Source organism: Ailuropoda melanoleuca, chromosome 1 (assembly GCF_002007445.2).
Source record: "Ailuropoda melanoleuca isolate Jingjing chromosome 1, ASM200744v2, whole genome shotgun sequence".
NCBI lineage: Eukaryota > Metazoa > Chordata > Mammalia > Carnivora > Ursidae > Ailuropoda > Ailuropoda melanoleuca.
Genome location: NC_048218.1, coordinates 92259868 through 92274420, shown reverse-complemented (window position 1 = coordinate 92274420; position 14553 = coordinate 92259868). Strand labels below are relative to the sequence as shown.

General features: G+C 42.3%; 1 protein-coding gene across 3 annotated transcripts in view; it reads right to left on the bottom strand.

Annotated features, from left to right (window-relative positions):
• The window catches only part of LRRC31 (leucine rich repeat containing 31), a 39862-nt gene that overhangs the window by 3459 nt on the left and 21850 nt on the right, over positions 1 to 14553 (bottom strand). For all 3 annotated transcript variants that reach the window (XM_034663191.1, XM_034663196.1, XM_034663200.1), the window contains 3 exons: positions 11057 to 11224; positions 7270 to 7437; positions 840 to 1157 (listed from right to left, as the gene is read on the bottom strand). In XM_034663191.1, coding sequence (XP_034519082.1) covers positions 840 to 1157; positions 7270 to 7437; positions 11057 to 11224 — 654 coding nt within the window. The remainder of the gene's footprint in view (positions 1 to 839; positions 1158 to 7269; positions 7438 to 11056; positions 11225 to 14553) is intronic.

The window sequence follows — 14553 nt, the reverse complement described above, 5'->3', positions numbered from 1 at the left end:
TGTGTGGGCAAACTAGTACTTCTGCCGTGCAATGAGTTTCGTGCTCCTGTAAGATAACCAAAAATTTCAAAAATCACTTAGAGCAAGACAAAAAACTTTAATTAATGAATTAAATAGGTTTTACATAGAATATTCCATGTCAAAAAATGCCCAGAGCTAATGTTATTTTATTTTAACAATAAAAGATTTTACTTTATTTTAATAAGATGTGTTTTTGATGCTGGGTTTGGAAGTTTTGACCACTTTTTATAATGATTTATATGTCTGTGATCATTATCAGTGTTCATGGTTTATCTCTGAGATAAAAAGCACCGGAACTAAAATAATACACCTTGGAAGGATATACTTTCTGACAAAAATGGAAATACAGTACATTAAGACACATTATAATAGTAAAGATAGCATGAAACTATCATAGCCAGTGCCTTTCACATTAGAATTTCACACACTCACACATACACACCCTCACACACACTTATATTTAGAACATTTATCATGCAGGAAGGGAAGAGACAGAAAATTCCAGGTCAAGAAAAAAGGAAATGTGTTACTAGAATCTAAACATTTTTGGCAGGCTTTCTAAACAGAAAGTGAACTATATATCCAAAATAAATGACACTTCATGGAAACATATCATCCTTGTCATTAGAAAGTAAAGCTGTACTTATATTAGATTACCATATACATATTTATAAAGCTTTTGTAACATCGATCCCATTAAACAGCCCAGAAGCTGACACTTCTTTGATTACACTAAGATTCATTCATGCTCTTTTCCTCCTCTAGATAATGGTTTATAGCTTAGTTAAGCCTTGGGAAATCGGCTTACTGAAACTCACCAAGGTCAAAGTGAATGCTTCGTCTGTGATCTTGGTGAAAATGTTCTAGCTCTTCCTCCTGCGAAGTGGGGAGGATCCATCTTTTCATTCCTATCTCCGTGATCTCGGAAAGTTTGGCGACAGCACATAGCAAGTGTCTAAACCATTGTCCGCAATCCCGAGAAGCTGATGGCCGAAGGCTAATATCCAGCTCGGTCAACTCTTTGAGGAACCACACATTTTGGCAGAAGACGGCCCATCCTGCATCACAGATGCTGTCATTATAGCTCAGGTCAAGCGTCTGTAGCTTGGCCAGGTGACCTGTGTGTATTACCGATGCTGAAAAATAAAATCACACTAAATGCTAAAATACAAGAAAACTTTCTCCTATGGCTGTTTGCCACTTCCAATAACACAGTTGTTCTAAGATTAGTAATGACAAGATCGGTGATTAGTGGATTTGTTATTAGCTAGCAGCGTTATTCAGGACATCTGAAATCACTTGAGTGCCAAATCTATTCTCTGTGCATCCCAGGTACAGCTTGAAAAATCGTTCTTTTCTCTTTCCAAATCCCAACCTAAAGAATATCCTTTTTGTCAAGTTCCTGCTCTTGGCTCTACTAGGGTCCCAGCTCTCCCCACAGACTCTCTCTAATTCAATGTGAGGAGTGATGGCTCTCCAGCTTTAACTGAGGACCATTAATATAGAGTCATCTTGCTGTTTAATACTGTTTAATTGTTCACTGCTCATTCAGTCATTCTTCATTCAACAAGTATTTGAGCAATTTTCATGTGCAAAATACACATGGGTAATTTCTAAGTCACTTTAGGGACCTCAATTCACAGAACAATTTTCCCTTTGAAGAGCACATATCACAGTACTACCTAAAATGGCACTTTATAAATAATGGTTAGAGACGAAGCTAAGGAAAGAGAGTAACGCTTGTAAGAGGAGATAGGAGAGCTGCCCAAGGCAAGCAGCGCCAGCCAGATGCAGTGGTGGACCACAGAGATCAGATGAGTAGCACTGATCTCAGAGTTGGCGGGGACACTGCAGGTCTCCTCGTTCAATGTCTAGATTGATGATCAGAGATGATTCTCTTTCACAGCTTCTCTACTGTGACCACCCTTTGCAGTTGCCCCAACAGAGTGAGGTGGCTCTCAGCAGGAGAAAGCCCCCACCCTTTGGGTCCCTTTCTGCCTTACAGTGACGTTCGCTGATTGCCCTGCAGCCTGCGGGACACCTCAGCTCCTTCCTCGCACCAGCCTTGCAATGTTGGACGCCAGTCAGTTCCCCTCAAGTTCTCTCCCTTTAGGATTCAACGTGCCCTGGTCTCTCCATCATTCTTCACGTGTCCTGGCTCCCAGAGCAAGCAGGATGCTCCATCCCCATTGCTTCCTCTTGCCCACAGTTTGGTTCCACTGTGCGTTCGAAAGCTTAACATTCCGCACACGCAAGAGCTGCGCTCCGTTCATAGGTGTCCATGTTGATGTGTGGGTCTTCCGCTCCCCGCAACATTACTCACCATATTCTCAAGACCTAACCGTTAGAGACAATGTGCATGCTTTTCCCTTTTACAATTTTTTTCTGTAATGGAAATGTTCAAGGGTACAAAAGAATAGACAGAATAGGAGCATAAACTCCCATGTCCCCATCATTCAACTTCAACACTTACCTTCATTACACCAATCTTGTTTCACCTACTTCTCTTCCTTCTACTTTTTTTTTTTAATACAGGCATCCCTCCTTTTATTGCCCTTTGCTTCACTGTGCTTCCCAGATAATTGCTTTTTTTTTTTTTTAAAGATTTTATTTATTTATTTGACAGAGATAGAGACAGCCAGTGGAGAGGGAACACAAGCAGGGGGAGTGGGAGAGGAAGAAGCAGGCTCACAGCAGAGGAGCCCGATGTGGGGCTCGAACCCAAACGCTGGGATCACGCCCTGAGCTGAAGGCAGATGCTTAACCGCTGTGCCACCCAGGCGCCCCCCAGATAATTGCTTTTATTAAATTAACTCGTTGAAGGTTTGTGGCAACATTGCATCAAGCACCATTTTTCCAACAGCATTTCTTCACTTTGTGTCTTTGTGTCACATTTTGGTAATTCTCACAATATTTGACATTTTTTCCTTGTTTGTTACGTTGATCGGTGATTAAGAGTTGCTGAAAGCTCAGGTGATGGTTAGCACTTTTTAGCGAGAAAGGATTTTTTTAGGTGCAGTAGGGTCAAAGGGAAAGGGAGAGAGAAAATCCTAAGCAGGCTCTATGCCCAGTGGGGCTCGATCTTACAACCCTGAGGTCATGACCTGACCTGAAAGAAAGAGTCGAATGCTAAAGTGAGCCACCAAGGCACCCCACGATAAAGTATTTTTTAACTAAGGTATGTACATTCTTGTTTTAGACATAATGTATTGCATGCTTCATAGACCACAATATGGTGTATGTACTGGGTACCAGAGAATGTATTTGACTTGTCTTTTGGCAATATTTGCTTTCTTGTGGTAGACTGGAGCCAAACCCACAATACCTCTGAGATGTGACTGTATTTTATTTTTACTTATTTATCCTACAGTATTATTATTATTTTTAAAGATTTTATTTATTTATTTGACAGAGAGAGAGAGACAGCTAGCGAGAGAGGGAACACAAGCAGGGGGAGTGGGAGAAGAAGAAGCAGGCTCCCAGCAGAGGAGCCTGACGTGGGGCTCGATCCCAGAACGCCGGGATCATGCCCTGAGCCGAAGGCAGACGCTTAACGACTGAGCCATCCAGGCGCCCCTATCCTACAGTATTATTGACTGCATTCCCTGTGCTATACTTCTCATCTGCATGACTTATTTATTAAGTTTTTGTACGACTTAGTTCCCTTTATCTATTTCACCCATTCCCTACCCCCTCCCCTCTGGTAACTAGAAGTTTGTTCTCTGCATTTAAGAGTCTGTTTTTTGTCTTGTTTGTTTTGTATTTTAGATTCCACATATAAATGAAATCATATAGTATTTGTCTTTCTCTGATTTATTTCACTTAGGATTATACCCTCTAGGTCCAACCATGTTGTCACAAATGGCAGGATCTCTTTCTTGGGGCCCCTGGCTGGCTCAGTCTGTAGAGCATGTGACTCTACAAAAGTTCAAGATTGTTGAGTCGACGATTCCATTGTTGGGTCACAAGTTCAAGCCCCATGTTGGGCATAAAGCTTACTTTAAAAAATAAATAAATAAAATGTGTGTACCTTAGAAGGATCTCATTCTTTTTTATGGCTGAATAATATTCCTGTGTGTGTACCACTCTTCTAGACCCACTCATCTATCTGTGGACACTTAAGTTGCTTCCATATCTTAGATATTGTAGATAATGCTGGTATAAACACAGGGGTGCATATATCTTTTCAAATTAGTGTTTTTGTTTTCTTTGGGTAAGTACCCAGTGGTAGGATTACTGGATCATATGGTAGTTCTATTTTTAATTTTTTAAGGAACTTCCATCTGGTTTTCCAGAGTGGCTGCACCAATTTACATTTCCACCAACAGTGCACGAGGGTTACTTTTTCTCCACATCCTCTCCAAGACTTGCTATGTCTTGTCTTTTTGATTTTAGCCATTCTGACAGGTGTAAGGTGATACTTCATGTGTTGTATTTTTTTTAAGATTTTTATTTTTAAGTACTCTCTATACCCAATGTGGTGCTCAAACATACAACCCTAAGATCAAGAGTCACACGCTCTACCGACTGAGCCAGCCAGGCGCTCCCTCACTGTGGTTTGGATTTGCATTTCCCTAATGTTGAGTGATGTTGAGCGTCTTTTCGCGTGTCTGTTGGCCATCTGTATGTCTTCTTTGGAAAAATGTCTCTTCAATTCCTCTGCTCATTTTTAAATTGGATTATTTGGTTTTTTGGGTTTTGAATTGTTTAAATTCTTTATGTATTTTGGACATTAATGACTTATTGGATATATCACTTGCAAATATTTTCTCCCATTAAGTTGCCTTTTCATGTTTTTTGGTGGTTTCCTTCTTCGTGCAAAAGCTTTTCATTTTGTATAGTCCAATTGTTTTATTTTGGTTTTGTTTCCCTTGCCCGAGGAGACATATCTAGAAAAATGTTGTTAAGGCTAATGTCAAAAAGATCACTGCCTTTGTTTTCTTCCAAGAGTTTTATGGTTTCAGGTCTCACATTTAGATCTCTAATCCATGTTGAGTTTTTGTGTGTGGTGTAAAAAGGGATCCAGTTTCATTCTTCTGCATGTAGCTATTCGGTTTTCCCAGCATCAGTTATTGAGAGATCGTCTTTTCCCCATTGCATATTCTTGCCTCCTTTGTCATAGATTACTTGACCATATAAGCACAGATTTTTTTTCCCTTGGGTCTTTGTTCTGTTCCATTGATCTACGTGTCTGTTTTCGTACCAGGACTGTACTGTTTAGATCACTACAGCTGTGTAGTGTATCTTGAAATCTGGGATTGTGATACCTCCAATTTTGTTCTTTTTCATGATTGTTTTGGCTATTCGGGACCTTCTGTGGTTCCATACAAATTTTAGGATTATTCTACTTCTGTGAAAAATGCGGTTGATATTTTGATAGGAATTACATTAAATCTGTAGATTGCTTTGGGAAGTATGGACATTTTAACAATATTTGTTCTCCCGGCCCATGAGCATGGACTATCTTTCCATTTATTTATGTCATCTTCAATTTCTTCCATCAGTTTTCTATGGTTTTCAGAGTACAGGTCTTTCACCTCCTTGGTTAAGTTATTCCTCAGTATTTTATAATTTGGGGTACAATTGTAAATGGGGTTGTTTTCTTAAATTTCTCTTTCTGCTGCTTTATTATTAGTGTATAGAAATGCAACAGAATTCTGTATATTGATTTTGTATCCTGCAGTTTTACTAAGTTCATTTATCAGTTCTAAGAGTTTTTGGTGGTGCTTTTAGGTTTTCTAAATATAGTATTATGTCATCTGCAAATAGTGAAAGCTTTACTTCTTCCTTACCAATTTGGATGCCTTTTATTTCCTGCCTGACTTCTGTGGCTAGGACTTCCAGTACTATGTTGAATAAAAGTGGCAAGAGCAAACATCCTTCTCTTGTTCCTGACCTTAGAGGAAAAGCTCTCCATTTTTCACCATTGAGTATGATGTTAGCTGTAGGTTTGATGTATATGACTTTAATCATGTTGAGGTATGTTCCCCTGAATTCCACTTTGTTGAGAGTTTTTATCATGAACGGATGTTGAATCTTGTCAAATGCTTTTTCTGCATTTCCTGAGATGATTATATGATTTTTGAAATGATCATATTACTGAATTTTAAAGCAAATCCCAGACCCCGTTTTAACTTTCCTATACTGTTTGAATTTTCCAATCATGTGAGTATCCTAATTATTATATTTCACTATTTTATACTTATTATATATTTTTTAAATCTGGGTAATAGGATCATAGGTTATGGAAATACTTTTGTAGTTTACTCTGAGAAAGTGTTGTTATTTATAAAAGAAAAAAGCTATAAGTGATTAAGAAATTCTTAAAGAACGTTTGTTAAAATAATCCAAGCAATATAAAAGTGGCAATAGCTAACCACACACAGTAATACTTGTAATTCACTAAAAATTTGTTGGAAGGCTGCTCATTGCTTCAGAGATGCAGCTGATGGCTGCATAGTGCTGGGGATGTGGGCACAAGGGTAGATGAGAGACACAGATGTATTCTCCAATTCATCGTTTCCCAATGGGAAGTGGGTGTAATAGAGGTGATTTTAGGGGATATTTGGGAAAGGTATTATATACTCTGGATCCCGTAGTGCAAAAGTTATTCCTTATTCAAATCTCTTCCCATCCTTCTAAATTGACATGGAGAAAGGGTCAGATTGATGCTAGTATGCCTTTAAAGCCCTCTCTTCCCCTATTTCTAACAAAGAGAGAAGGAACCTCTTTCAAAGCCTTCAGCTGGCAACAGTCTAATAATGTCTATGAGAAGTGATTCCCGTATTTCAGTTATGGTGATGATGAGTTTCCTGTTTAAATAAAAGCATTTAGGTTAAAGAGTCAATATAAAGAAAAAATTAAGTAACAGTGCAGGTACCAGGTGCACAGGGCAAACTCTGTGAAGGCGGACTGTAAGTAACTGGTTTGAGTAACACTGAGCTGCCCAGAGAACGAGTCTGTCCTGCACGGGGAAGGCGAGGAGCAGAAGCAGGAACGACGCACTGCCACGTCTATGCCCATCGCTCCCTTTGTGACGCGCCCTCCAGTCTTCTTGGCCCTCCTGGCTCGGAAATTGCCCTTACTTGTTTTCACCAGTTCTCTCCTAAGCAGATGCTGGAGAGAAAGAAGGGAAGCTGCGGGGAGGGCTCAGCCACAGGCCTGGCCCAGCTCCCCTCCCCCTCCGCCTCCCCCCAGCAGGGCACTAGGCTCCCCGCCCGGACTGCTTTGCAACCGGTAGATACCAACCCAGGAGAGCCACGTCCTCGGTCACCAGGGCACAGCTGCTCAGTCTCAGTACTCGAAGGGACGCTAAGAACTTCAGTGCTTCCAGAAGCAGCTTCAGGTTGCCACCAACACATTTATTCCAAGAAAGGTCGAGTATTTCCAGAGTAGGGAGGTAAGTGGAGGCTTCAGCTAAAATTGATAACAGAAGAGCAATCGTTTAGGCTTCCCTCTTTGAAACTGAGGAACCTGGGGCAACGTATTAATATAACTGAGATGAGAAAGTTACAGAGACTGTTTTCTTTTGCCCGAAATTCATGACCACAACTTACGTTGCCTATTTTTATTTGGGAGAAATATTGGAAACTTTAGAAAAATAAAACTTGATTAAGTGGAATTCACTATCAAATGGGCTTTTTCTCCTTTAGTTCCCCTCTAGGAAGAAGGAGGCAGAGGATTTGGACAGCTAGTTGGGATTTCCAGAGTGTGTCCCGGTTTTACCTATTCCTGTGTCTAGTCAGGCTGAAGCTCGGAGATGGGGCCAAGCCTCCTGTGGACCTGCCTGCAGTTACAGAGACAAGGAAGGGAACTAGTGGATTTCGGAGAGATTTTAAAATGAGATTCAAAGAGGTTCTGCTTAATTCTCAGTTGCCCCTAATGTTGAAATTAACCCAAACAACTTATTCCTAAGATATAGTTAATTATACTTTAATGCCACTCTTCCTTCTCAAAAATAACAGGTGCCCAAGGGGCAAATACATATCCTTTTATAATGTCTAATAAGAAAATCCCTCCCACCTGCATGGTACAGAGACCTAGCAATAAGAAATGGAAATTTTTCTTCTAAAAATGATGTGATGAATTATATGTTTACTTGATTCACTTCTTTTTTTGGAGGGGAGGTGCAGAGGGCGAGGGAGCCAAAGAATCTTAAGCAGCTCCATGCCAGCATGGAGCCTGACACGGGGCTCAAACTCATGACCCTGAGATGATGGATGACCTGAGCTAAAATCAAGCATCAGACACTTAACCAACTGAGCCACCCAGGTCTCCCAAATGATTTACTTCTTAATTCAAATTGAATGATAGATTTATCTCAGATGATATAATTTAATGTATTATCTACTTGATTATGAGTCATTATGCAGCAATAATTGGAAAGAGCTCTATCTTCCGATGGCAAAAGACACAAAATTAAAAACAAAATTTTCTTTAAAAAAAATACAACTTTTTCCAACTAGGGACATGATGTTGCCCCTGAATTTGTTTTTTGTGTAACTTTCCGAACAGAACATTAGTCTGAACAGTGGGATGTGTCGTGTGTGTGTGTGTGTGTGGTGTGTATATGTGTGTTTAAATCACCATTTTGGAGATTACAGACCCCTTGGAAAAGTTAGTTTACTTGCTTAACTAGTATGCAGAAATACCTAAGTGTGGTTAGGGTAGGCCGTGAAGAGTAAGTGCGATCTCTGCCTTCAAGGAGATGATCAACTGGGGGAAATACATTCATTGAGAAATACACACAAATAAATACATAGTTACAAATTCTAATAGAGGCTGTACAAAAGATACAGGGGCTCCTCATTTAGATCCCAGATGCTGTCTTTACAGGGAGCCTTTATGCTGAGACCTGAAGTCAGAGCTCCTCAGGAAAGAATAGGAGGCGGGTGAGGGCTGGGGGCACCCCATCCAGAGAACAGGAAGACCTGGAGACAAGGGGGAGCTCAGTGACAGGAAGGAACTGAAGAAGCCAGCTAAGGCTGGTTCAGGGAGCAAGGGGGAGAGTGGCTGAGAGGCACGAGGGCCAGATCACCTGGGCCTTTTAGACCCCACGAAGGAATGTGGACTTTACCAGGGGTACCAGGGGCCACCATTGTGTGTTTTTAAACTGGGTAGTGATAAGATCCAATTTACTTTGTAAATGAAATTTATAGATTATCTCCCCATAATAATATCAACAACTAACATTCACTGAGCATTTACTATGTGCCAGACACCTTTCCAAGAACTTTACATATATCAACACATTTAATTCTTACAACCTCATGAAGTCTGTACTATTATTCCATTTTACATTTTACAGACAAGGAGACTGAAGCACAGAGATGTCAAGTATCTCAGGTCACAAGAGCCAGAGCCAGGATTTGGTTTTAGGCAGCCTGATTCCAGGAGATTTGGAGCCAAAAAATGTACCACATATGTCCCCCACAATATAACTGCAATCAATTTTCAGGAGTTCACAGCCCCCTCCCTCTAGACTGACTTTCTGATCCAGGTTGAGAACTCCTGATCTGAAAGATACATATATTGCTATTTTCCCCATCCAGACATGGGGACAAGGAGATGAGCAATGCTGGGAGCAGGGGAGGGGCACAGTTCACGCCAAGGACCAAGTCTATGTGGGTTGAACAAAGTACTTGGGCTGAAAGGGGGGCAAGAGTGCCCTAAATATAGAAGTCTTCGAATGTGGGGTGAATTATATGCATTCGTTTCTGTTAACAGTTATTAACAGAATATATTTCTTTCATTAGTAATAACCCGTGTCTGGTCCATGGTACAACTCATTTTTCTAGAAATGTCAGCTGACAGACAACACTTCCGGGGTCAGAGGGGGTCAGAGAGAAGGACTCTGTTTTCATCCTTATCCAGGAAGCACAAGAATACAAGCTCTCTGGTCTGTGTGTGTGCAGAAAAAGAGCAAACCTGCCAGGCCTGACGCTGCGACCCCCTAAAGGCTTCCTGGCAAGGTTGGCTGGCATCCAGGCCTTTGCAGTTTCGCTGTGCTCCACCCATTCCTTACCTAACACGACTGGCTCGCTGTGCCTCCACTGTGTGTCTACAAATTCTAGGACTTAGGCTGAACACCATCTTTCCTTCTGTGCTCTGGAATTTCGATATGTGCCAGTAGAGGGTAACTGTGTGACCACCCCCCAAGAAAAGCCCTGGATGGAAGGTTCAGGTGAGCTTCCCTGGAAGGCTTCCTTTCACCTGTGTTGTCAGAAGTCGCTGGGAGAAGGACGTGCATGCTGTGTGACTCCACAGGCAGAGGTCTCTTGGAAACTTGTACTTGGTTTCCTCTAAACTTTGCGCCATGCACTGTTCCCTTTGCTGATTTTGCTTTGTATCCTTTTGTTGTAATAAATCCCAACAGTGAGTCCAACTCTACGCTGAGACCAGTGCATCCTCCTAGCAAATCACTGAACCTGAACGTGGCACTGGGGACCCCCATCCAGCAATGTGTGCCCGAAGTGCTTTGCTCGGGTGGCTGATTCTGCAAACTGATGCAAAGTACCTTTGCCTCAAAATATCTCCCTCTACTTGCAGATGATGTTCTTGCCCCCGAAGAGGCAGACATTCCACATTCTGCAGACCCTTGATCTGGGCTGGACTGTATCCATGACCTTCGAGCAGGCCCAGATTCCTCGTGAGGACAACAAATCCTGCTAGAAAGCGGATGCTGGGCGGTCAATGAGGTTCACACACTAGCGATTCCCTCACCTTTCCCATCAGACTCCCAGCAATCCAGTTTATATTGGCACCTCGGTGAAATCCCAAGTTACCATGGATATGGACCTCCAGAGTTGGCTGCATACAATTTAGATTTTAAATGTTAAATTTGCAAATGCCAGCCACAATCATTCATCTGGCCTTCAGAAAGCCACTTTTAAGAGAGCACATTTCCTGAAAAGAAGACACATTAGGAATTCACGAGTTAGCCTATGGCTGAGGCTTGGCATGAATTCCTATGTAGGGAGAACGTGTTCCCGTGTGTTACTGTACATGCCTGCAGGGCTCTGGGGAATTCTCTTACCGAGCGCGGTAAAAGTCTCAGTCTCCAGGGCACAGCTGTTGATGAGTAAGGACTTCAGTGTGGGTAGAAATCGGAGCCGGCTGAGAAGGTGCTCAGAAGAGCAGCCCATCCTTTTGTTGGCAGATAAATCCAACTCTTGAAGACTCGCGAGTAAAGGGATTACCTGGGCTGTTAAAATGTCAGCAGTGACATGTTTTAGGCACCATCTCACAAAGAGTCTTCTGGATATTTGCGCCCCACAGTCTCCCTCCTCTACATGCACACACACCAGCCACGCTCCCCCGTGTGTAGCCGGGGCTGTTCTACTGCCAAGCCTCTCTCTAGGCTAGACGTTAGGAGCAAAGACCTTGGAGACAGAACTGGGTTCTAATCCTGCCTCTGCTGCTAAAGAACTGTGTGATTTCAGGAAAGTTACTTAACTTCCCTGAATCTCAGTTATCACAACAACAATAACAACAACAACAACAACAACAACAACAACAGAACTTCACAGGGTCATTGGGAAGATAAAATGACTTGGTATATGTAAGTATGCTGGGATCTCTGTGGGGCTGGCTCACCTCCTCAGAGCCTTCCTGGGCCCCCTAGCCACAAAAGCCCGTGGTCACGATCACATCACCCCATTTATTTTTGTTTGTTTGTTTTCTGTCCTCCCTCACTGAAGGTGAGCTCTGTCTGTGGGGCCTGCGTCCTCCTGAGTGTGTGAAGAATCTAGAACACCGGAGGCACAGACATTTGTGGAAGCAGGGATGGAGGGTGGGAGGGAAAGGAAGGCAGGCAGGTGGGATCCCAACAGATGTAACGGTTTCTTCCTCTTCACATGTAGTTGGTTTATTCCTGTCCCTACCAGACTGGGGCTCCTGGACTATGATTTTCGCTTAGCCCATGGCACAGTGCCTCCTACGACTAGATGATGAATCAAAGTTGTTGGCTAAACAACCTGTAATTCCATTTCTTTGGAGCTATCTAAAATGATCAGATAAAAGAATGGTGAGTTATTTAACCTCATAAGGTATAAACGGAATGTATTTTCATTTGCATCTTCTCAAAATTAGGCAGTAGGAGAACGATGCAATTTGCTACAGTTCTTAAATAATCATTAGCTTTCCAGGGCTGTTCACTTGTGTTCGTGGCTGAGAATGTGGTGAGAGAAGCTGATGCTTCTGTTATGCTAGCGGTAACAGCTGGGGTCCCTGTAGCCCTGGAACCTTCCTCTGGTAACAAGATGAGAGGCGATATTCATGTTATTCGGTTATATCAAGGGAAATTCATTCTTTGGAACAGGTGCACCAATAATTCAGGAGTGTCTCCTCCCGGTGTGACGCTCAGACATAAAGGGGACGGTGATACCCCGTACGCTCCATCTGGAGCTCAGAAACGGCTTGTTTTGTTCCTTTAAAATCATTATAAAAGCCTTGAACTTTTCTCAGTTTTCCATATTGAGGCATGAGTCCCAAATGTAATTTAGCAGGTCTAAAATAATAGATATTCGACCTAAGAGCCTATTTTACTCTTTTCCTTCCCCAATTGTACTAAAAACAACTAAAAAATTCTTTTTACTCTTATTCTTAATTGATTCATTCATTCGATCATATTCAACAAGCATTTCCTGGTGCCAACTATATGCTAGTCCCTGTACCTAAACAAAGGAGAGACACTGAAGGGGCTCCCTACACAGGGGGTGCTGGTGATCTGGACAGTGAGCAAGGCCAAAGGCCCCAGGGACAGAGCCCAGGCAAGTGGCTGGGGTTGAGTCGAGGAGGGGGAGGCTAGGGAACAAAGTCAGAACGACAGAGGATGAACAAGGAGACCATTTGGACTCGCGGTAATCTGGGCATGAGATGACGGTGGCCTAGACCAGGGTGGCAGAGGTCCAGAAGGTGAGCTGTGGTGAGATTCTGGAGGTGTTTTGAAAGTTGACTGTGGCCACAGATGGAATTAAACCCTTAATGGCAAGGCTGCGCTCACGCCATTATGGGAAACTGCATTTATACATTACCTGTTATAATGACAGGATCATGTCTACGGTGGAAAGTAAGTGTAGACACCTGAAGTTATAACGTAGACCCGTGGTGCACCACCCTAAATTCTTCTGTAATTTCATTTGTACCTAAGGGGCTTGACTTCACTCATTAGTCAGAAAGCCTCAATGCCCTTTGTTTGGCTTTCTCTCTACATCCCTGTTTGAAACAAACTTTGTGACTAACAGAGTCATTTCTAAACTAACATATATTCAAAATTTTCTCCACCAGGTGCCGCATCCATCATTTACAAATGTGTATATGAGAATTTAGATTCACTAACATTTCCTGGGCATGTAACACATGCCAAATACAATATTGGGGCACTCATGGAACGTTTATGATTTGATGCTTTTGTAACTTCATAAACAGTAAGTTTAAGGGGACACCTCAAATTTGCCAAGTTCCAAACATATACTGAGGTTCCAAAAGTCTTTCCATGGCTCTGTCATTCACACTTACTCAGCAACGCCACGTCATCTGCCGTTAGGGAGCACTGGTGAAGATCCAAAACTTCTAGACGCTCCAGTGTGACCAACTGAGCTGATGAGTCCTCAAAACCTCCGCCCAGCTCCCTGTTGCAGGAAAGGTCTAATTTCTTCAGTTCACACAAATACCTAAAAGTGGCATCTACAAAGAAAGTCAAAAGTCCCATTCTGACAAGTTAGAAGATGGAAGGCAGGTGTGGAACAGGGGAGGGTGTAGGTGTGGAGAAAGGGAGATAGAGAAAATATACTGGGTTGAGAAAAGCCAAGATGGACGAATAACTTTAGACTTCCTACCATCTGGCCCTCCTCGGACTTGACAGTGGCTTCAAATTCCCCCACCCCCACCCCATAATCTGCATCGACTGACAGTGGCTTTGGTGGAACCCTGCAACTGATAGTTCTCCTCCTCCCACGCTGAGCATTGGCATTTCCCAGAATTCTAGACTTACTCAAACTGCCAGCAAGAAGGATATTGTAGGCTCTGTAAGTCAAAGGAGAACACGCAATTTCATGTCACATTCTCCCTACAGATGCCACTGAATCTATTCTTTTTATCAGTACCGGTTCCTTCCTACTACTGAGCATAAAATAATGCTGACATTTTCAAAACTAAGAGAAAAATGGAGAGCTTTCATAGCACATAACTTTTCTTTTGCCCAGTGTCTATCTCAAACCCAGAATATTCTGGCCTTTTCAGAGGTAGCCATTTTAAGAGGTAATTTTTAGAATCATAAAAGTGTATGCTTACTGTAAAAGATTTAGAAAAGAATAAAACAAAGAAGATTTAAATTACCCATAATCTCATCCCAGTATAACCCTTGTGTATATTTTGTTGAATTTCCTAACAGCTTAAATTAAATACAAACTAAAATTACATATGTGGGGGCGCCTGGGTGGCACAGCAGTTAAGCATCTGCCTTCGGCTCAGGGCGTGATCCCGGCGTTATGGGATCAAGCCCCACATCAGGCTCCTCCGCTATGAGCCTGC